At 45.6% G+C, this 25,188-nt stretch overlaps 1 protein-coding gene across 1 annotated transcript in view; it reads right to left on the reverse strand.

Moving 5' to 3' along the window:
• The window catches only part of LOC144807907 (uncharacterized), a 319,307-nt gene that overhangs the window by 109,469 nt on the left and 184,650 nt on the right, over window positions 1-25,188 (reverse strand). The window contains exon 5 of the mRNA XM_078673503.1: window positions 22,226-22,267. Coding sequence (XP_078529629.1) covers window positions 22,226-22,267 — 42 coding nt within the window. The remainder of the gene's footprint in view (window positions 1-22,225; window positions 22,268-25,188) is intronic.

Here is a 25,188-nt window from a genome sequence, read left to right on the forward strand (position 1 = left end):
TGCCCCCATGATTGAACTAATTTCCAGAGTCTGGCACAACAACAAGATCCCCGACGCAGCCAAACGCCTGGTCCAGCAGTGCCTTATCTGCCTGCAACACAACCCCGGGAAAGGAACTATGGTGCCCCGGGGAGAGTTTGGGATCCCCGACCACCCCTTTGAGGTCCTTCAGATGGATTACATCCAGCTAGAGAGGTGCCAAGGCTTGAAGTACGTATTAGTCATTGTATGTGCTTTCAGCAAATGGGTGGAAGCCTACCCGACCCGAGATAACACAGCCATGACTACAGCCAAAGTACTACTGAAAGAGTTTTTCCCTCGCTACGGCCTTTGTCGAATTTTATGGAGCGACAATGGCCCCCACTTCATAGCTGAAGTTATCCAATTGATCCTGAAGGGGTTGGGGGTAAAACAGTGATTCCACGCAGTCTTCCACCCCCAATCCGCTGGCCTGGTTGAGCGACACAATGCTACACTGAAACTGAAACTGTCAAAGATAGTGGCCACCACAGGACTTAAGTGGCCAGATGCCCTCCCACTGGCATTACTATCGATGCGCTCCACTCCCACTAAGCATCACTTGACCCCCTACGAAGTTGTGTTTGGGCGACCGATGAACCTCTGGACTGCCCCCAAGCCGACCTCCATTCACGACGTCCCCGACGTCCTGCTGTCAGATTATTTGTGCAAGTTAACTAAAACATTGTCTGTCATTCATCAACAGGTGCAGCAGGCCATCCCCGATGCTTCCAGGGGTCCCGGTCACGATATCCAACCGGGGGATTACGTTCTGATCCGTAATTTCCAACGGGCAAAGAGTCTGGAACCCCGGTGGACGGGCCCCTGGCAAGTACTGATCACCACCCGGACGGCTCTTCGAGTGGAGGGGAAACGGCATTGGCTGCACGCACACCACTGCAAGAAGGTCTCCTCGACCCTGGCCACGACAGACAACGTCAGCACCCAGAAAGAGCTCTTGAACAAAGATCGACCATCACTGAACTGCTATCCTGATACCGAGGCACTTGAACTTGCAAAACACTCTGATCCCACTGTGCCATCCCGAGAAGGGTATTTCCTGCGTCGAAAGGAGGGAGCTTCGGCTAAGTAGGCCACTGACTAAGTTAAAAATCTCAGAACGGTGACCCAAAGCTACCAAGGGTTACCCGGAGAGACGCTAAACAAAGTCTGTGGTTCTGCCCACTACCGAGCACCTTGAAGATGAAGATGATGGAAGCGCCAGATAAGAAGATGATGGAAGCGCCAGATAAGAAGACGTCGGAAGCAACAGGAAATACCCACTACAGGAACCCAAAGACTGATAATTTGCACAACTCAAAGACAATCGCTTTCTTCATTGTCTTCCTCTTTTGCCTCCTCCTCATGACTTCCTTCTGGATCTTGGAGGAAAGCACACCCGCTCACCAGATGTTGCCGACCACTGTACAGCCAACCACCATGAAAGAGCACCACCTGATCACTCTTTCACCCCAGCTCCGAGAAAGGCGTAAGGAGTTCTGGAACAATTCCTTCGTGCAACTGTTGCACCAGCACAACCTTGCTGCAAATGCCACGAACTGCTGGATCTGTGGGTTGCTCCCACATGCTACCGGACACTCCATCCCCTTCATCCCTTCTCCTTTCTCAGTTCACGGCTCCTGCCTCGCTTGGTTGATCCTCATGCAGGAAAGCCACAAGGACAACGCCGCTTCTGGTCAAACAGTGTCACACTTCTACTATGGGTTCTGGCTGAACAAAACAGGAAAGCCCTTTTGTCCTGCAATTTCAGGTTCAACCTTCCTTGCGAACATCCCAGCCAAAGAAAGAGTCGAAATGCAAGTGCTCCACAATCCAGCCAGACCCACCTTCTCCCACCTGAGGAAACAAACGGCTGCCACCCTGACCGTGGCCCTGTCCGTCATCAATGTCACAGGACTCGTATGCCTCGAAGGCCAGGGAACGCAGCTGGTGGGTTACAGTTCCTGTTGAATCACCAAAACATTGGTCTCAACTGACCCCCCCTCCTTTGTTGCTTCTCCGAATATGTACTTTGTTTGTGGCACCAAAGCTTACACTTGGCTTCCAAAAGGCTGGGGGGGTACGTGCTACATCGCCTTCATTCTTCCTCCCACATATGTGGCCCCAGCCTACCATCACCGGCAAAAGCGCGCCGGAGACATTGGACAAGCCGACTCCACCGGAGCACAGTTCCTGTATGCGGCAAAAGGACTTGTTCCTCTATGGGGCCCAATGGCAAATAGCCGCGCTATCCGACACCTGACACAGGCAGTAGAAACAACCATTAACATCACCGCTGGCGTCCTCGCCAACAACACGGCTGAGCTTCAGGCAGTCCGCCTGGTGGCTCTTCAAAATCGCCTTGTACTAGATGTGGTTCTGGCCGACCGTGGAGGTGCATGCCGCATCATCGGCTCCAGCTGTTGCACCTACGTGCCAGATAACTCACCCTCAGTCTACAAAGCAATCGAACACCTCCACAGACTGTCCTCGGAGGTTCACCAGGAGCAGGAAGGATGGTCGCTTGGAGGCTGGTTCTGGGACACTTTGAAGAGCTGGGGATGGAGATTGTTTACGTTTATATTGATTCCCATCGTGATACTATGTGGGTGTTGTTTGGGTATTCAATGTCTACCTCCACTGTGTTCACTCGTTTCCAACTGTATGTGCCCTAAGACTTTGGACTTTAAACATGAGCACATGAGTCCCCTATACGAGATAGAGGTGCGGGGTCTCATGGGGATCGATCCGAACTGACAAGCTGGCGAGACATGTTAAAAGGGAGGACTGTGCAATTTTAGTTCGTGTGTTGAACATCATCTACGCCATCTTGCAGACGCACGTATGAACATACACGACAGCCATTTTAGGTACCATGGTCTCCCTGTCTCACGATCACTCGTCAGCCCCTGCAAGCATCCCCCATGCACCCTGACTGCCCCCGCTCTCTCATGCACAAGTCATGAGCCCTCCCCTCCTTCTGCATGACTCTGTCCTTGGGTATCACACCCCGCGCCTGACCAACACCTCCTTCCCGTCCATGAATACCCCTCTTTCGATAAACCCTTCCTCTACGCTCGATTGTCCACACCGATCCTTCCTTTCATGAATATCCCTCCATTGATGACCCCTTCCTCTGAGCCCGATTGTCTGCACGGACCGCTGGTCATCCCTTAGCCCGAGGATACAGTTTATTGCCCACTACTGTATGCACTCGCCCCTCTTCCAAAGAGCTACTATTGATCACGACCTCCCCACCCCTTGGGATTCGATCAGGCGCACACATTCCAAAGGAAATCAGCAGAACACTCAGCTGCGTGACAGACCCCTCCTATTGTATGAGGGGTAAGGGCCTCTACTGTTGTCATGTGTTGGAATGGGCCGGAACCGGGGGGGTGCCGGGGTTGTCATCCTCATACCTCACAATGTCTCTGTTGTAATAAAGAGTGTTCACATGTCCTAAACCAGTGTATAAAAGACCAGCTCTCAGAAAGGTTGAGAGAGCACCTCAAGACGATACCTTGTTGTCTGATCTGATGTGTTCTGATCCGTCGGAATAAAACTTGTTTCCTGTCTTCCTGTCTCCAGCGCCTGCCTCTTTATTGGATAACTTCGTATGGTATTAGAGGCGTTCTACGCCGGGCAAATTTAACTTAGGAAACATCAACTATAATCGCCTGACCATTTTGAATTGATCTTTATCAATTGGCGCAATATCTTCGAGACGCTGATGCCGGGATCATTATACTCCAGGAGACACACTTAATTGAAAGCGAAATGCTTGAGCTAGCTAAAAGGAATAGGTGGATAGAATACTCAATCTCAACATCTCAATCATTAAACACGCGGGGGGTTTCTATTCTTTTTAAGAAACCTATGAGTTTGAAAATTTTACAGCGGAAAGTAGATTCTGGAGGGAGATGGGCCATTGCAGCAATAGAGATAGGAGGTATGGTAATAACATTAGCAGGCTACTACGGGCCTAACTGTGATGACCCTTCCGTACTAGAATCTCTATTTCAACATCTTTTAAGCTTTCCAGAGCCAGCGATCATAACCGGTGACTTTAACATCACCTTGAACCCTCTACTGGACAAATCTCCTAATAGTAGACAGATAGTTTCCTCTAAATCTAGAAACTGCCTTCTAGGTTTAATGAATCAATACGGATACGTCGATATTTGGAGGCTTAGAGAGGGCCAGAGGCAGGGCTTCTCATTTAGAAATCTCAAGTATAGACACAAATCAAGAATAGATTTAATCCTAACTAGCAGAGCTTTGGTCGATTCTATCATCTTAGTAGACTATATTCTTTCGCACCTATCAGATCATTCCGCGATGAAGCTGGAACTAGAGTGGGGAGGCAAGCCTCCCACAAGATTGTGGTCCTTTGATAGATCATTCCTCACATCAACAGATGATATAGAATTTCTTCAATCAGAAGCGTGTGAGTTTTTCACTATCAACATGGACACAGCCCCAGCAGGCACTGTTTGGGACGCTTTTAAGTGCACACTAAGAGGCATCGTGAAGAATAGGGCGGTTCATAGAAGAAACTAATACACAGCTCCTCCCTATGGAAGGAGACACCCTGTTGCACAGCTTTGTAATTCAGACGAATAAGTCTTTCTGATTAATCATCAAAATTAATTCTTCCTCATATTGGGGTTCCAATAAGTATTTAATTTTTCATCAAGGTTTCCGTGACATATAAGTTACTGGTTGTATATCCAACATTAACATAATCCAATATCATTCCTTCCCCAATGCATTTCGGGCTAATGTGGAAGCCCTTCCTCAGGGGACAACTCTACAAAAAAAGGAACAAATCAACATATCACTGTGTGTGTCGAAGAAAATTACTGTACACACATCATTACACGTCACTACGTTTGTGACCGTCATTTCAAGTCAATCAAAAAGTGCCCAGAAGTTTTTGTGAGAGTTAAAGACCCATGCGTGTGTTATTAATTTAACAGTCTAATCCTCGGTCACCCGGAAAACTCGTGCGCTTGTGAAAATCAATCGAGTGGATAAACAGAAATGCGTGTTGAAACAACCTCATACCACGGTCACCGAACAGTGTGTTAGAAAAGATCCAAACATTTAAAAATGCATTAGCGTGAGCAGCATACTCACGAACAATTTCAAAGAGCTGTGACGCTGTCTCTGCAACAGAACAGCGCGTGTTAACATTAAAGCCTACAGCTCGTTTGTGCAACTAGTAGCGTGGTCTCGTGGAAAGAGTACTTACTAGGTGATACGATTAGAAGCGCGCATTGCCGTCAATGTGTCGGGAACCCCAGAGGTGTTCTCCCTAGGTGCTGTTTTTACCGGCTCGTGCATGCATGTGAAAAGTAAAAACGGACTACGAAAACAAGCTCAAACAAAAAACGCGGCGGCCATATTGAGTGAGGCATTAAGAGTGTAAATAAGTAGTATGTGTGTAAAAAACATGGTCACTCAGATGAGATTCAGGTACACTCATGAGAAACATAATGCATGTAAATGAACATAGAAGGTTACAGATAACACAAAAACTCCATTCGATCATTCAGACCCTGTGGCTGCATCGATGCCATATAGCGAATCCAAAAGTTCTCTCTTTTAAGCAATGTCTGTTTGTTGTTATGAGTGGGGGTAATTTGTTCAAGTATAACAAATTTGAGTTGAGCAACAGAGTGTTTCTGTTCAACAAAATGTGCGGCAACAGTGGATTTCAAGTTTCCTGTTCTTATGTTGCTTTTATGCTCAAGTAAACGAGTCCTGATCTTCCTCTCCGTGTGTCCAATGTAACACTTGCCACATGGGCACTTGAGCATGTAAATTAAATTGGCTGAATTACAGGTAGCATTCACTCTTAATTTCACAGGGTAACCCTTCATAGGGTGACTGATGGTGTTCCCTGGGATGTTGATTTGTTCCTTTTTTTGTAGAGTTGTCCCCTGAGGAAGGGCTTCCACATTAGCCCGAAATGCATTGGGGAAGGAATGATATTGGATTATGTTAATGTTGGATATACAACCAGTAACTTATATGTCACGGAAACCTTGATGAAAAATTAAATACTTTTTGGAACCCCAATATGAGGAAGAATTAATTTTGATGATTAATCAGAAAGACTTATTCGTCTGAATTACAAAGCTGTGCAACAGGGTGTCTCCTTCCATAGGGAGGAGCTGTTTATTAGTTTTGAGTTTCGCTGGGAGGCGCAGACAGCGTCCAACCCTGCTCGCACGCTACAAATGTTTATTGTTGATTACAATCACTGAATTACCGCTGTGCAAGTCCTTCATCTATAGTTTGGTTCATAGAAGAAGGCAGTACATGGAAGAAGTATCTTCTATTGAGAAAAGCATGTCTGCCGTTCAGTCCGATATTGATACTGGTAGATTTATAGATAATCATGACTTATCTCTGAAACTTGCAGAGATAGACGGATAAAAGAGTAGCCTATCATCGGTCCTAGAGAAGCGTGTCTTACAGAATGGGAGGCAAGCAAACTCTCTCACTTCCAGTATGGGGAAGGGGCAGGAAGATTACTGGCCTGGAAAGTCAAGTCAGATCGGGTTCGAAATAACATTGCCTCCGTCACATCTGAAAATGGCACCTTTTCAAGCGATGCAGAAATTAGGGACACTTTCAAGACATTCTTTCAATCAATCTATCACGAAGATCTTAACGTTACACATAATGATATCACGAGCTGGTTGGAGGGTATCTCCCTACCATCCTTGTCACTTGAACAGAGTAGATTTCTGGAAGAGGAAATAAGCATTGTTGAAGTAGAGACGGCTATAAGGGGAGCAAAAGGGGGCAAGGTGGCAGGTACCGATGGTTTACCGAGCGAAATATACAAAAACTTGATATCAGAGGTGTCCCCAATTTTAGCGGCTTTATTTAATCAAATACTGAGGGATGGAGAAGTACCACCTGCTTCTTGGGACAACGCCTCTATAACCCTCATTTTGAAGCCAGGGAAGCCTCCTTCGGATTGTGGCTCATATCGGCCTATTTCTATTCTAAACGCCGACTATAACATTTTTGCCACTATATTGGCCAAACGGCTTGGCCAGGTTGCGCCAGATATAATACACTCCAACCAAAAAGGCTTTATAAGAGGGAGACAGTTATATGAGCTCACTTATGAACTAGCAGGTTCCATAGATGTGGCCAGAAAAGAAGTTCTTCCCTTATCTATTCTTACGTTGGATGCCACCAAGGCCTTCGACAGGGTGAACTGGCTGTACCTGTCGGAGGCCTTGAAAAAATTTAACGTCGGAGATAAATTCCGTAGAGCAATAGATTTGCTATATCGTAGCCCTTCAGCTTCAATCTTGATTAATGGGGGCCTTACGGCACCATTTAGGGTAACTAGAGGAACCCGACAGGGCTGTCCCCTGTCTCCCCTTCTTTTCGATTTATATATCGAGCCCTTCGCGCAAACATTAAGAGACAGTACACTTATTAAACCTTTTGTCTTCGGAGACTGGGAAAAAAAAGTGGCACTTTATGCTGATGATATAATGATTTTACAACAAATATTAATGCAGCATGTCCAGAGGCCATTGACCTAGCTCTCAAATTTGGAAAAATCTCAGGATACGAAGTGAATGCCTCTAAAACAGAGTCAATGTCTTGGAATATCAACTTAATTACAGGCAATGAAACTTCAAGACCTCAACTACGATATCTGGGGGTAATTATAGTTAAAGACATTGACTTGATTGCTTCTTTGAATTTTGCCAAAATAGCAGCGCAATGCCGAAAACACATGAGAGACTGGTCGCACCTTCCGCTTACTATTTTAGGTAAGGTTAATCTGGTAAAGATGTGTATTCTGCCAAAGATCTCTTTTCTATTTAATTCAATTCCACTTTTCTTTGATCCTAAGTTAATTTCAAAGCTACAGAGCGCGATTTCTACTTTCATTTGGAATAACAAGAGCCCAAGAATCTCTTGGAAGAAAATAAGACGCCGCAGAGAGAAGGGAGGGCTGGCGGGACCAGATCTTCAGGTCTACGCATGGGCGTTTCAGCTCTCGCATTCACGCATGCTATTAAAAACACCAGCAGCAACAGGGGTAGGCCGCATGTTCTCTACTTTATTGAATTGTGAGGGAGTAGGACAGGTCAACTTTCTGTTTAAATTCGGTGACCCCAAATTTAAAAAATAAATAAAATTGAAGGTATTACAGGGGATAGCATCCACGTGGTATAGAGTGAGGCACGCGATCAAATTGGGGTATTACTCAGAGAATGCTCCTATATGGGACCTACCCGCTCCCCCAGCTTGGGCAGAAGATGCACTAACACATCCACTAAGAGAGGCCGGAATCAACACTTGGGGAGACCTGTTCATGGATGGATCTCTACTTCCTTGGGACTACTTAACCAACAAAGTCGGGCCAAGCCTGTCGAGATTCAAATACATACAAATTTCAAGCTGGTCTCAGACATATAATGCACAGCCAACCCGGGGCAGTAGCTTACCTATAGGTGGTAACAGTGAACTAGTGACGTGCCTGCTGGACAGTCCTCCTGCAAAGAAGAAAATATCACTCTGGTACAATAGGATCATAGAGGAAACAGATGGTAAATTTTGCCTTCCGACATCATTATGGGCTGATTCAATGCCAGGTATAGACGTGGAGGAGCTTTGGTCGGCTTCTTGTGTAGTGTTGTGGGACCTGGTTAAACCTGCTTGGCTCCGCAGGAACCATCTTTTCACAATACACAGGGCATACTATTCCCCGCAGAGGCTGACAAAGTTTTCTTCGACAGGCCCGGTCTCATGCCCAAGGTGTGGACTAGCTGCTGCATCCGACATTCATATGTTTTACGAATGCCCAAAAATAACTTCATTCTGGGACTCTATTGGAAACAAACTATCCCTGTCACTCGGTTATCACATTTCCATTGACCTTGCCCTTGTTATCTTCGGCCTGAGAGGCAAAGCCCGTAATGCTGCTTCTAATTTGTTGTTTTATTCTATTCCGGCAGCGCGTAGGGAGATCTGCAGACACTGGAAAGATGCCCAGCCGCCTACCATACACGAATGGCGGTCATCGGTTCTCCAGATTTCTAAACTTGACCTAGCCAGGGGAGGGAATCCTAGCAGGAGAGCTTTTTGGACACAGTTAGAGCAGTAGTGTCGAGCCTGGGTTTTTGTTTTTTTTCCAGGTCCTATGATTAATGCGGGCATTGCCTACCCTTGTATCTATGGCAAGGAGCCATGGTGCTTATGGGGCCTCGGTATCTCGGGCACTATCTACCAACGAATAGCCCTAAGCTGGATCTTTGAAGGCCTGTGTGAATGTGCTGCTGGGAACTGGCCTCCCCTCTCTCCTACGATATCCCTGCCAGCTAACGCTGAGACAGTACAGAAGCACAGCCTAATTTCCTGCTCTGTGGCAATTTATAGTTTTGATAGATTGGAGCCATGCACGCAAAAAACAAACAAAAAAAAACCAAAACATTGCGCGTGCTTTTATGTGCCACATTGTATCTCCTCTCCCTTGGGGTGGATGGGTTGAGGTATGGAGTTAGTATGAATGAACGGACGGCATATGCGCAGTCACCTGAATGGGAAAGAAAGTGCAATTAATTTGGGTCACCAATACGTTCATCCAAGGTATACATCAGGGTGTGTCACATTGATTTACCTAGAAGGTATCCTTCTCCAAATTCACCAGCAGCCACACGTGTGTAGATCCCACTCTTCCTGAATATGTAGGAGTCATGGGTACTCCCTGGGAATTTGGCCACAATGTCTGTAATGATGAAGTCTGCATCACATATCACCTGCACGTTGATGGAGTGAGTGGATTTGCGGTTGCGGTATATGTATTCTGTATATGCAGGTGGGCAGATTGGTATGTTGGTCCCATCGATGCAGCCTATTACATGTGTGAAGTGTGCCTTTTGGTAGAAATCCAGCTTTGTCTTCTGCAGCTCCGCCTGTGTGCTGGGGAAGCGAATGTAGTGATGCATTCTCTGCATCATGGCGTCCAGAAAGGAGTTGAAGAAATGTGTGTATACTTGTATGTGTGTATACTTGTAAAGCGCACTGTCGCCCCATCTCGGGACATCCTGGCGCTGTATACCGCTGTGGAACCCATCCTGGTTTTCCCTGTGAGATGTCCCCTCCTGGGCACCCCCAAGGTGAAGCCAGGCATCTCAGCGCTGTTGGGGCCGTTGTGGAGATTAAGCAAGCTATTGCCCAGAGTTACAGAGTGGGACCCATGATTAGAGTAGGCACCGAGGCGAGAATTATCGAGTCCAAGGACATTGAGCCCAAGACCTGCCGAGGCGGGAATTGAACCCTGGTCCCGGGCCTGACCTCTGCATCAGGGTCTGCCGCTTCTAACCAGTGAGCCACACTTCTCCGGGACAGGCAGCATTGTGACACACCACCTGCTGCGGCTATCACACTCTGGTAACTTCCTGATGCCAGGAGATGCAGGCAACAGAGTACCTGTACATGGGTGGGTATTGTGTGCGCCCTTGGTGTCTGATGCTCCAGGTATGGTTCCAGGTCCCTTACCAGGTCAGGATGGTGTGTGGGTGTAGCCTGTACCTGTCATGTATTTCTGGCTCAGTCATTTGGAACAGTGTGACACGCAGTCTGTACACATGCTCTTCCCGACTCCAAACCCTCACTCCTGCTGCTCGCAAATGTAGCCACCTTGCTATGACGTAGAGGGCCGCCATTAATATTAATAATAATAATAAAGAGTTTGTAGAGAGCCTGGTTATACTGACTAGTGTGTCCCCGCGCTGCAGTCATAAGCTACAGATAGGCATCGAGAGTGGGCCGGTAGAGCACCAGGGAAACAGTGTTCTATGCCTGGAAGAGCCAGGTCTTCAGTTTTTTCCTAAATGTGTTCTCTGATTGTTCCATGCGGAGGTTAAGGGGAAGAGCGTTCCATTGCTTGGCGGCAGGGTAGCGGAAACAATGGCCTCCCATTCTCGTTCTTTTTATAACAGGGATTTGCACCAGTCCTGAGCCTTGGGAACGCAGGGCTCTGGTCGGAGCGTACAGGGTCAGTAAGTTGTGCAAGTACCTTGGGCCGTTCGTCATCAGAATTCGTTGGCTGATACATAGAGTTTTAAATATAATTCTTTCCCTGACCGGGAGCCAGTGAAGGGTGGTTCGGGCCTTTTTAGATGAGGCTCTCCTAGGAGGCATCAGGATCAGGCAGGCGGCGGCGTTTCTGGATGTACTGTAATCTTTGCACGCTCTTTTTGCTGGCACCTATATAGAGTGCATTCCCATAGGCCAGGCAAGAGGTGACAAATGCATGGATTAGGGTTTTCCTGGGAGCTACTGGGAGCACATCTGGAATTTTCCAAAAGGCCTTCCTTATGCCAAAGCACTTTCCTGCCACCGTCCTGGTATGGTGATCGTAGGAGAGGGTGGTGTCTAACCATATCCCCAGGTTTTTAACCTCCTCCTTGGGGGTGGGGGTTGTGCCCAGAGTTTGCGGCCACCAACTCGGCGACCATATTGTGGGAGAATTTCCCACAATGAGATCCTCAGTCTTGCTGCATTTAGCTTTAGACAGTTGTTAGCCATCCAGACTGAGAGCTCTTTAAGGCAAGCCGAGAAGTTCGTGGCCGCTTCTTCCTGGGATTGGGACAAGGATACGACAAGCTGCGTGTCATCCGCGCTTTGACACGATACTAATGCCGTATTTGGGGATGTTTTTATGCACTGCACCTGATTACCACCTGCTCTGGGTCAGTGGTAATTACCGATTCGTAAATACAGAATTTAGACGAATTCGGTATTACCGAATTTTGGTACATCGCATTTCCGATTTTTTAACGATTCCTTATTTACCGAATCGGTATTTTGGGGTTTTGGTGTTGACCGATCCGTAAATAAGGAATCGGTAACTGTTTCACTTTAATTTACCGAATTGCTATTACCGATGGCATTCGGTAATACCTACATCGCACAGGGCTAAATACCGGTCGGTAACGCTGAAATTTACCGAATTTCGGCTTTACTGACCGGTATTTAGCCACCTTAGTGATCATTACCCCCAAAGTGTTATGCTGAAGCTTGATCTTACCGGACAGGTACGCGGCAAATACAAAGTCATTGCACAAGAGGAAATTGTGATCTCTCGCCGTAATGGGTATGCGCTAAAGTGGTGCCTAGTGGTTCCTCTTAACTTTCTTGAAAAACTGATTCAAAAAGAGAGAGAGGCTTTTGAAGTCTGCTTGGATGAAACCACAGAGGCGCATAACTTTATCTTAGCATTTAATCAAATAAAAAAAGCTTGGGTGAGGGCCTTTCTGCAAAACGAAAGGCGGGTGTGTGTGGTTGGTTTGATCCAGCATGTACTAAAGCCCACAGAAACTTGAAATTAGCGCTAGCTGAACAGCATAGAACTGTAAGGAAAGTCCGGGAGTGTAGATTGGCCTATAAAGCAGCCATTAAACTACGGAAAAGAACTTTGAAAGAGGATAGTTGGAACAAGTTATTGGAGGCTAGTCTATCTAAAGACAACACCTCATTTTGGTGTGTTAGTAATTCTCATTCCCACTACGTTTCAGAATCCCCACGTGTAGAAATATGCAAAAACAAAAGTTGATGGACAGAATGCAGCAAAATGTCATACATTCACCCCAGTACAGAGATCTGGGCCTAAATCCATAGTTTTTTCGCTCACCATGTCATTCCAGTTTGGACCCAGCCAAATGCAAAAACAACAGTTGATGGACAAAATGCAGAACAATGTCATACATTCACCCCAATACAGAGATCTGGGCCTAAATCCATTGTTTTTTTGCTCATCATGCCATTCCAGTTTGGACCCAGCCATATGCAAATCAGTCTTGACCCTGTGCCCCATGGTAACAGTCCAGCCCGAACTGCCAAGCCAGGTCCTCCCTGGACTGGAAACAAGCAGCCTAGGACTGGTTTCGGACTTTCAGCCCTCTTCAGCCAGGATAGCTTGATTCCAGTGGCATGGAGAGCACAGGACTCATGTCTGAGCATATCCGTCCCACTCGGGGTGACAAATGAAAAAACAACAGTTGATGTATAGAATGCAGAACAATGTCATACATTCACCCCAGTACAGAGATCTGGGCCTAAATCCATCGTTTTTTTGCTCACCATGCCATTCCAGTTTTGACCCAGCCATATGCAAATCAGACTTGACCCTGTGCCCCATGGGAACAGTCCAGCCCGAACTGCAAAGCCAGGTCCTCCCTGGACTGGAAAAAAGCATCCTAGGACCAGTTTCGGACTTTCACCACGAAAGCAAGAGTGGTACAGAAAGAGGCAAGTGAAATGAAGCAAAAGCGGAGCAGAAAGAACCAACAAAGGTGCAAAAAGAGGCAAGGGGGTACAGAAGGAGGCAGGAGAACTGCATAAACAGGCAAAAGGGGTACAGAAAGAGGGAACAGCTAGGAAGGCAGGCAAGAGAGGTGCAGAAAGAGGGAAGAGCAGTGAGGAAAAAGGCAAGAGGGATGCAGACATTTGGAACAGAGGTGCAGAAAGAAGCAAGAGCAGGGCAGAAAGAACCAACAAAGGTGCAGAAAGAGGCATGAGGGGTACAGAAAGAGGCAAATGAAGAGCAGATTGAAGCAAAAAAGGTGCAGAAAGAACCTACAGAGGTGCAAAAAGAGGAAAGAGGGGTACAGGAAGGGTTAGGAGAGGTGCACAAAGAGGCAAGAGGGGTACAGAAAGAGGCAAGAGGGGTGCAGAAAGAAGGGAGAGAATTGCAGGAAGAAGAACAGAGGTGTTGAAAGAGGCACAACGGGTGCAGAACGAGACAAGAGAGGTGAAGAAAGAAACAACAGAGGTACAGAAAGAGGCAAGAGTGGTGCAGAAAGAGAGAAGAGAGGTGTAGAAAGAGGCAAGAGAGTTGCACAAAGAGGCAAAAGAGTTAATGAAACAAGCAAGAGAAGTTTTGAAAGAGGCAAGAGAGGTATAGAGAGAGGCAAGAGAACTGCAGAAAGAGGCAAGTGAGTTGCAGAAAGAGGCAAGTGAGGTGCAGAAGGAGGCTAGAGAACTACAGAAAGAGGCAAGAGAGTTGCAGAAACAGGCAAAAGGGGTGCAGAAACAGGGAACAGGTGGGCAGACCGAGGCAAGAGAGGTGCAGAAAGAAACAAGAGAGGTGCAGAAAGAAGCAGTAGAAGTGCAGTAGAAAGCAAAAGAGGTGCAGTAAGAGGCAAGAGGGGCACAGAAAGAGGCAGGAGAAGTGCAGAAAGAAACAACAGAGGTGCAGAAAGGGGCAAGAGAAGTGTAGAAAGAAGCAAGAGAGGTACAGAAACAGACAGGAGAGGTGTAGAAAGAGGGAACAGGGGTGCATAAAGAGGCGATAGAGGTACAGGAATATGCTAGTGAGATGCAGAAAGAGGCAGTAGAGGTGCGGAAAGATGCAAGAGATAAGCAGAAAGAGGTAAGAGAGGTACAGAAAGTGGAAGAGATGAGCAGAAAGAGGCAAAAGAATTGCAAAAAAAGAAAGTTGCAGAAAGAAGCAACAGAAATGCAGAAAGTGGCACAAGAGGCACAGAAAGAAGCAAGAGTGGTTAGCACACCATTAGTACCAATGTAACACCCAAATTTAGCAATAAGTAACAGGTGACCCTTCTAGGTTTGCAAAGGGCCTTCCACCATGTTGTATCACTTGTCGGTGCATTTTTGGTAACTTTTGAGACATTAATAATAATAGCTTCTATGGAAACGAGGAAGACTAAACCTGAGGTTACTACGCCACAATACAGACTACCATACCACATAATTACTCTCTATAACATATAATCCCACTCTACATAATTCCTATACACTAAATATCACATACTTTCTATCCACATAATTTCACTGCACAACATACCACATAATTTGACTACACACAAAGTACATGTACTCCACTACACAAAACATTAGTAAAAAACTTTTAGATTTATAACACCAATAGCTCTAACTCTTACAAATACGAGACCTATTACATTACAAATGCTTCTTTAACAGGTAGTCACGTTTGCAGAGTGGTGGAGAAAGGGGACTGGGCCTCCAACCAGCTCTCAATAATTACAGGAGGTACCAGGTTGTCTACTGGGCTGCCAAAGTCCCTCAGTACTAAAGTGGACTTCATACCCCAACCAGTACCGTGCCAGGAGGCGCATTTGCAGGGTAATGGAGAACGGTGAGCATGGCCTCCGGAGACCTCTCAGCAATCCCACTGTGTGTAACTGGAGGGGTAGTTGTCCCCCAAGTTGAACCTCGGAGGCCTACTACCCATTCTGTTACCTCCAGTAAGCCCCACACAGTAGGATTGCTACGTTTGCATAGCAGGCCACACCCCCTTTCCCCACCACTCTGCAAACATACTTCATGGTTCGCTCCTGGATGAGGATTAAGGTCCACTTTGCTGCTGGGGGTCGTTAGGGGCCAACTAGCCTACCTGATATCTCCAATATGCCCCAGACAGTAGGATTGCTGAAAGGTGGACAAAAGGCCAAGCCCCCTTTCTCCACCACTCTGCAAATGTGCCTCCTGGTGCATTCAGGGTTGGGGGATGAAGTTCCCTTGAATCCTGAGGGTCCCTAGGGGCCAACTAGCCCACCACGTACCTCCAGTAAGCCCCACACAACTAGATTGCTGAGAGTGGCCTGAGTCCACGCTCCTTTTTACACCACTCTGTAAATGCGCCTCCTGGCACACTGCTGGTGAGGCAATGAGGTCCTCTTATGTCCTGAGGACCTCAGGACTAAAGTGGACTTCATCCCCCGAGCATCAGTGCGCCTGGAAAAAAAGGGAAACAAATTGGGGTCCTCAGGCCAAATATGGCCCGGGGACCCTATTCCCCGGGGCCTGGCCTCAGCGTTGTGGACCGTGAGGGGAGCTGCAATGCCCCCGCGGTCCCAGCCGGCTCCCTGCCTCCTGGGGGAGCTGGCACTGCTTTTGGGGAGCTTCTAACATGCAGCTCCCCTTGCTCAAAATCAATTCTGCTTTCCTTCTTGGATGCAATAGCAGGTTTCCTGCTCTTGCTTCCAAGAAGCAAAGCAGTGTTTGCTTGGCAGGGTGGGAGCTGTGCTCCCATCCTACCATAGCAAATGGCAATGTCTGAGGGATGGGAACCGCAGGACTTTTTAAAAATATTTAAATTAAAGGGGAGGGGGGCTGAGTGGCGCCCATCCCAGGTCACTGCTGGCCTCAGGGACCCAATCCCCGCGGTCTGGCCTCGGCAGTGGGGACCGTGGCGGGAGCTGTCATGCCTCCACATTCCCAACCGGCTCTCCACCCTCCTGCGGGAGCTGCCATTGCTTTTGGAAAAGGGGAGCTGCTAACATGCAGCTCAACTTGCCCAAAACCAATTCTGCTTTGCTTCTTGGAAGCAATAGCAGGTTTCTTGCTCACGCTTCCAAGAAGCAACGCAGTGTTTGCTATGGCAGGGTGGGAGCCGTGCTCCAGCCCTGCCATAGCAAATGGCAATGTCCAGGGGATGGGCACCCCGGCACATTGTAGGAGCCGTCCCTGGGGGGTGGCAGTCCCAAGGGCCATCAAGGGCTACAGGAGGGGGGCGACATAGCCCCTCCCCCAACTGTTTAAAGCCCCGGGAAGGGAGGCGGTCCCCCGGGCTATGTGGAGGCCAGGTGGTACTTTTGATCCATGCCCTGGGGAGGTGGATTAGAGAAAATGACTTTGGGGATGCTTTAAAAAGAAAGGACAGTGAGAGTAAGGTGTGTTAAGTGGGAAAACCATGTCTCCTGAAGAAAACAAAATGTATGTTTTGAAGGTGACGCAATACGCACAGAGAAAACATTCTTCAACCTTTGTTTCCAGATAAAATAGAAGCATTACATTAACAATTAAGAAGAGAAAGTTCATCAGCACAGATGCTAATGAAAGTCTCATGAACCGACCCAAGTTGACACAGTACAAAATAAATTCTTATAGGTCTCGCAGAAGGAATGTTAAAGAATATCTTAGAGGGGAAGAGCACAGTCTAAAGAAATTAAGGATGGAGAACATAGAATGGACCACAGCAAAACTACGTAATTGATAAAAATGACTGAGCAACTATAGGCAAAGGATTAACTAAATGCTGGAAAATAGAATTTTTCGGGCACAGAGAGGCGGGCACCTAGTATTTGTATCACATGCACCTGTGGCTTGTGTTGCACCGCAGTATTTAAAGTTTCAGGAGCAAATATAAGCTAACTGTTGGGATAGTGCGTTCTTAAAATGTGCTAGATGGAGAAAGAGTTGGATGTGGTAGTTGACGCCCAGATATGTGGTCGCTCCAACTACTGTCCTGCAGGCAGCATGTAGTTAAACAAACCAGAATTTGCTCATCTGAATAGATTTTTTTTTTTTACACAATACTGACTAATGTAATCCCTTGGTTAAGGTTATGATTTAAAATTTTGTGTTTGGCTCTTTGAGGTCTTTACTCTCTTTCTCCCTCTTCTCCATCTTTTGTTTTATTGCACATCTTAATCATGAACAATATTTTTCTATTTTGGACTGATCTGTGAAAGTTTTTCAAAGTTCATGTACTTTGAAAAATTGTAATAAAGAATTGTATTAAAAAAGGTTATGATTTTATATTACAATTCTAATAGATGGCTGTGATTGCTTTAAAAAAATAATAACAGCAGCGTCTATTTTTTTTTAATAGGCATTAAAGCAGTCTTTGCCCCTTGTTCTGCGAAAACTCTGGGGGACCAACCTAGCTAGAAATAATTTTACCACCTTGACTTCTCTGATAGTACCAAATCAATGTCAATTAACAGCATCATTGTTGGTCATCAGTTTCTTTGGCTTGTGTGGCATTTAAGTTCAAAGGCCAAAAGTGCGATAGTAACTTCAGGAACAACCTTTCCAGCTACAATTCGGACACTGCCCTTCAAACATCTATTGCTATTGCCTTGGTAACCAACGTCAGGCACCGTGTTTATCACTAGATGTTTACAACACTTCCTTTCACATACGCATATGCACTACCCTCTTTCGTCAGACATCTGCCCGATAGTTTATTTTAAAAAAGTAACCTTTTCATTCTGTCTTGTTAAAGAGGGAACATAAATTATCACTGCTAAAACACCGGCATTTAAACTGCATTTCATACACAGCCGACTAGCTACTTTCAAAGTACACTGGCATAACTTAAACCCAAGAACCCAAAATTTTATAAGACATACACCCCGCTTCCCTATGTGCAGACTCTCTCTGACTGATCGTATCCTCAACCAAGGTCTGCTGACTCTCCCATCCCTGCTGCTTAACGGTGATTGTTGTCTTATTTATAAGGCTCGCACTGCTAGAAGACCTTCTCAAAACAAAGACTTGTTTTACAGAAACATGATCCTCTCGTGTCACAATGCCCTATTAATATTTTGGGAATTACTGCAAAGCTCCGTGCCCAAAGGGTACAAACAAAAATAACTTTGGAAGTTCTATTATAAATAAATGAATAACCACCACAGCATCACTCAGCACCACCACAGCATCACTCAGTACCACCAAAGCATCACTCAGTACCACCAAAGCATCACTATGCGCTACCACAGCATCACTCTGCAGCACCACTGTATCAATCAGCATCACCAAAGGCATCAGTCAGCACCACCACAGCATCACTCAGGGCCACAACAGCATCACTCAGGGCAAGCACAACATCACACAACGTCACCGCTGCATAACTCAGGGCCAGCACAGCATCACTTAACAACACCACAGCATCACTCAGTGCCTCTTACACTTTTTACTTGCAACTTCTCAGCATGCTGCACAGCAGCCACACTTCTCTACAGAACAGCTAAGAAACATTGGCAAAGTCAATAGCTCTACCTAAAAACTTATAAGGCCCCCCAAAGCATAGCCAATAGGTCTCGCCTTTGAAAATTAAAAGTGTTTAGTAATCCAGCACAATATCCTTCATTAAACAACATCAAGTTTTGCATGGCTAATCACTTATAAGGTCCCAAAAGCGAGACCTATTAGCTATGCCAATGCTTGTTATATTTTTGTATTGCAGAAGGCCGTGCACGGCTTAAGGTTGACTGCTAGCAGAGGTTTGGCTGCATACTGATATGCTGCCAGGCCCTGGGGCAAACCGTCCCCTCTGCAAGGCCTTGTGCAGCGGGGAGTTGGGTGCCTGGGTGTTGGCTGCAGGCCGTACTGGCAACCACCTGCTGTACACGGACAAAGGGCGTACACAGCAGTGAGGTTGGATTTATGTATGGTAATAAAATAATCCTTTACGTTTGGAAAACCCTACAAATTCCCTGAAAAAAGCAAAGGTCAAAGCGAGGTTATAGTTAGGTGAATATTTCACACAAAAAACACTGAAATTCACCAGTTATAGTTATATGTAGTACCTATAACATGTGCCCTAAGGTAACTATAACTTGGGCCTTCGCCATGCACAACTAATTACCCCATGTGTTACATCACTCATGATAGCTTCCTTGACAGTGTTGACAACATCACTTAAACATCTGAAATTACATCATTAATGACAAGACTCTGCATGGTGGGGACAACTGTGATTGTTACCATAAAGCATAAGTTAGAGTTACACGAGATAACTATACTAGAAGATGATGGATCACAAGAAAACAATAGCCAGGAAGGGCAAAACTCCAAATCCCAAAGGGTACAATGAGTCAGAAAGAAATTAAATATCAAAGACAGAAGTGAATCAATAAGATCGACTCACCAAAGAACAAAAACAGCAATGAAATCTGGGTAATTCTCAAGTTTAGACGGGGAGCAGCTCCTCTGTATGGAGCGCCCTGCAACACCAGTGACACTGTGAATCTGCTCACCTCAAATGCCTGTTGCTCAAGCAGAGTTTTCAAGCATAGGATTATCAGAGTGACATCCACTCTGAACTAGAAAGCGACAAAGCTTTTTGCCATTTTAACAACAGTCTTTTGGCATAGGATTAGCACAGTGCCATCTAAACCGAGCTGAAAAATGACAAGAGCCTTTTACCACCCCAGGCACAGTATTACAGCTTTAGATTGTTAAAGAAATATCCAAGCTAACTTGAAATGAATAAAAGCAACCACTGATACATGTTTCGACTTCGGTTGATCTCATCAGAGAAGTCATGTTTTGTCCAGACACAAGGGAGCAGTCTGTATAAGCCAAAACAATGCTGTTATACTGTTCTGTGAAGCAACCTAGGGGGTTATCGTCCAGAAGACGTCAGGTATGGACGTATATATAACTTGTAAAAGAGAAAAACAACCTGGCTATCAATTTTTGTACCGCTATTTATTTAGGAGGACAAAAAGCAAAGACTGTTACATCTATATGCTTTCAGTATTTGAATCACAATTCTTAACATGTTCAACACATGGATGTATGTTGTTACAACGCATGCTTTTACTACGCATGCCTTTACAACGCAGGATTTACAACGCAAGTCGTTACAACGACTTGCGTTGGGGGGTGCTGGATAGTGAATAGTTTAATTTACTATTCCAACTCCAGTCCCCATGGATAGTAGGGAAGGTGTTGGATAGTAAATTAAACTATTACCTATCCTAAAGCGCCCCCCAGCGCAATTCGTTGTAATGACTTGCGTTGTAAATCCTGCGTTGTAAAGGCTCTGCGTGGTAAAAGTTGCGTCGTAAAGGATGTTTCCCTCAACACATTGTTTGTAGACATTTAACTCATGAGTTGAATACATTACAGATACAAAACATGTGGAGTGCATATAAAGTGAAAATTACATTGATATCACAATACAACCGTGCAATCAAATATCATCAACAACATAAATGTACAAAATACAAAAATTCAAGAGAACTACACCAGCAGTAAATTGGTTCCACTCTTAATACCGAGCAATTCCTAAAGACCCTTTAACTTGGTGCATTGGTGGGAACTGCTGCCACACGGGAAAGATGCTACTCTGTGGGGGGCTCATGCGCCCTCTCCAGAGTTCCAGTATTTTCTAAATACCCTTTGTGGCCAAAAAAACCTGAGAGTGAAGTTTGTGCACTGTCGTGCTTTTAACTTTAATCTGCTGAATCACTTTTCAGGATGGTTGTATTGGCAGGAGGAAGCAGAAAGAATAATTCTTCCGGTTCTGTTCGTTGCTACAATAATTCGTGAAGAATCTTGAATATCGGTGCACAAGTTTAGGATTGAGTCTTAAATTCATTCTATGAATCGGACCCAAATTGAGGGCGTGTGTAAACATGACTGAATTTCAATCTAGTCAGCAGATTTCTACCGGACACGCTGTATATTTTAAAACTGTCTCTATGTCCCAAATGTGCCCATAACTAACTGCTTGATTCTTACATATGTATATTTGTAAATATAACTTGGAGTGTCTTTTGTTAAGCATGCCTCATACTCTAAACGTAAAGCAACAAATACATAATTGTATACCACATATGGAAAATATATACAGTGCTTAGTTTGGGACTATGTGACGGTATTATTTGGGAAGAAAGTAAATTAAAAAGGGAGCATTGGCAAAGTTACTAGTTCTGCCTTGGCAAGCCTGTAATTTTATTTCCATGTGAATGTTTTGCACAGCTTTGTAATAGGCATTAAGGGGCAGATTTATGTTGGGAATGCGCCACCTTTGTGTCACGCAACTGCGGCGTAAACGTGGCGCATCCCTACGACCCATTTACAACGTGACGCATCTTGTGGGCGTTCCGGCGCAGAGTGGGCGTTCCGGGGCAGGTGCGCCTCGCAAAAGTGGCTGAGTGAAATCTATAAGATTTCACTCAGTCACTTTCAGGCCAATGCTGCATCAAAACCCTGCGCCTGCTTGAAGCAGGCGTAGGTCTTGACGCAGCATTGTAAAGATGGGGCACCCCCGAGCCTTGCTGGAGCTGCGTCGCGCTTGCGACGCAACTGCAGCAATGCGCCACCTTTACGGCACAGATGTGTCACGCATCTGTGCCGTTTTTGCCCCATGGTGCACCGCATTGTAAATGCGGCGCACCATGGGTGGCGGAGCAGCGGCGCAAAATAACTGGCGCATCCCTGGGGATGCGCCAGTTATCATAAATCTGCCCCTAAACATTTAAAAGTAAGGGAGCATTAGCAAAGTCACCAGGCCTGCTTTGGCAAGCCTGTAAATTTATTATCATGTGAATGTTTTGCACATCTATATAATAGGCATGTAAAAGTAATCAAAAACTAAAGGTAAAGTGCACAGCATAATGGAGAAAGCATGGTCCTATACAAACCATTTTCTTACCTTTGTTGAAATATGTGCAACTTGTTATACAATGCCAACATCCTGAAAAGTACAAAATGAAAACTTATAAGCAGACATTGGCATTTATTTGTATCTGTCAACTCTTTCAATAATGCTAAACTGACATTCTTTTCTATGAACATGTCACAACGACAGGTGGCACTTAATGTTATTTACCCAATGAATGACACGTGTGAATCATTAGTATACTAGTGGCGGTTTCCTTAATGCATAACAGGGAAATAGGAATAAAACAAACGTTGTATAAAAACAAATAAGATTGACCCTCCTCCTTTTAATTGTTTGATAAAAGAATATTTTAAGGAGCATGTTTTTGTTAAAGTTTTAGCAAAAGAATTCTAAAGATTTCTCTTTCACAGAAGCTGGCAGATCATCCAAGCGGGCAGTGGTGCTATGCCCTGCCACATGTGAGTTCTATGATACTGTCCCTGCTCGCACTGAAAGGCAGGCTGTGATGATCAGCCCCACCCCCTCTGCACCAAACGTGCCATAGGAGTTGATTCTCTAACCCCCTGCTGCTAGAACTCAGTTCATTGCACCAATATAAATTAGAAAACTAGTTTGACTGTGACCCGTACACAACCCACTGAGCAGTCCTGTTTAGGAAATGTTTTTTGGTTACAATTAGTCCCATCGGATGAATTCAGGAATTTTAAAATGTTTATTTCTAAAACCTCCAAAGTCTAGTGCATAAAATAACCACACAGAATGAAAAATAAATGCAGCATCTTAACACAATCACTATTACTAAGAGCTATGCTGAATTTTAGCAGAAGCAGAAATAGTACGCCTATGAATTATGTTTCTTAAGATGGCACACAGCATACCTTCTCCCAGTAACGTGACATCTGGCTTGATAGTTCTGTTGTGAAGCGTCTTTAAATAATGGTTGGATAGCTGGGTTGTTATAGTATATGATCACCGATTTTATATCATAAGTATCAAATAAATTAGTATTTGCAGAAATTGAAGCAATAGCAGGACTAATCAAACTTGCCAATTAATGTTTCATTTTGATTAACATATACATAATATTCTTCCATCATTAAAATATTAAAAACATGTCCCTTCTACGGGAACCTAATGTCAGCCTAAGTAGGAGTCAAAGATGATACTAACACTTCTGAGGAGTGTATAAACCTTCACATTTCCTATTAAAAGGAGATAAAAGATAAAAGCACATGATAAAAACTGAATATGTCTAAATTAGCATTGTCACAGTGTTCAAGAAAAGGATACCTCGCACTGTCAAAGTTCATAGAAAGACAATTATGAAATTATGCCAGTATGGTAATGCATGCTATTTCTTCCCAGATCTTTCTGGCGGAAGGAAAAGGGAAGAGAGAGTTCTGAGCCTTCTCCAGATTTGCCCCTAAGGACATGGTGTCCTGGACACAGATATTTCAATTACATACATATGAGGATTGTAATATAACTACATCCCCTCACATTGGCACAGTCCATATTATTTACCAGATACAGTGCCAGGTCCCAGTCAACACAGCAAATCTGCTGAAATGGGGCTTTTGGTGTGCTCATCAGTTATTCCCTCTGTCCAATTGGAATACACGCAAAACAGCAGGAATGGGATCCTAAGACCTGTCCTGTCTTTTGATAGGTCAGGAAGAAGGCGGGACACCTTGATCCTCGCCCTGCTGCTTAATTAGGCTCTGCATTTGCAAGCTGCAGCCTGGGATTCCTGGTATGTCAGATTCTAGGGCTTCTATCCATTGTGGAGTAAAAAAGTCCCTTTAGCCTTCAGACCTGAAGCAGAAAAGGAGGCAAAGTAGCTGTGACTATATGTCTCTTGTATTACTATGGGTGCTTCTGCGTGTGAGAGAACGAATGCATGTGCAAGAGAATGGACATTTGGGTGACAAAATATTTGCAGCACAATATCAAATTGTTGAAGTTCAATTAAAAAAAAAGTGACTCTGATTCAATAATAGCATGTAATAATATTTCCTCTTGGGATTTTTATCCTTCGCTTTGTGATGCTTCCATATAAATCTGTGACTTTGTAAATGAACAATGATGGATAAATCTACACCAACTATGTGAGAAAGTGGATGTTGGACTTGGCCCTTATGGCGGGTTCACCCCTGATCTTTTTGCTTTTATTTGTGACCCTGTGTTCATGATTTTTGGGTCTCTGCGCACTTTTACCCTGGGTCCCAGAGTAAAGTGCGTGCGTGTAGTATGGCTGGCCTGCCCTCCCATAGGAATGCATGGGGAATGTGTGTGTCCATGGTAGTTCCTGATGCGTGGGGAGTGCAGGCTCGAGTTTGTGTGAACTCGTGAGAGTGAATGCTGCGCAATGGTATGTGCGGCTTGTATGTGTCTAGTTGGGAAGTGCTACTTCTAGACATTGATATGTGTGTGCAGTAAGGGTGCTGGAGCGTGATTGGCTGGAGCTGGCTGGCATGCCAGGCTCCAGGAAGTCTGGGTGGGTCTGCCCTGTGGTGAGTGTGAGATTAGCATGAGTGATGTGTGGGAGGAGTGCACCTGTGTCCTGAATGAGGCTGGTTTTCCCCACACAATGCTGGCTCCACCCCCCTGTGGTGCGTCTAACGACCCTAGCCTCCCCAGTGAATGAAAGGGGTGGTTGGGCCATCAAGGGTGCTCCAAGACCAGCTGCGACTGATCTCCCCCCACCCTGCACCTCCAAACAAAGGATTTCACAGTATAAGAAGGGGCTGTGTCCCCATGAAAGGTTGTTCTGCTTTTGGATCCTGCCAGAGGGGGCTGTTGCTGTTGCTGGGGCCAGGAGGACTGCCACTTGGACTGTCTCCCTGCCTGGAGATCCAGTGTGCTGGCTCTGGGCCCAGCCTTGCCCCCCCCTGCCTGCCTCCAGACCTTGCTGGAGCCTTGTCCTGTCCTTCAGCGCTGGGGAGCGCTGAGATCCTTTGCCTAGCGCTTGAGAGCGCTTCATTTGGCCCATA

This window comes from Lissotriton helveticus, chromosome 1_2, assembly GCF_964261635.1.
Source record: "Lissotriton helveticus chromosome 1_2, aLisHel1.1, whole genome shotgun sequence".
NCBI classification, from domain to species: Eukaryota; Metazoa; Chordata; class Amphibia; order Caudata; family Salamandridae; genus Lissotriton; species Lissotriton helveticus.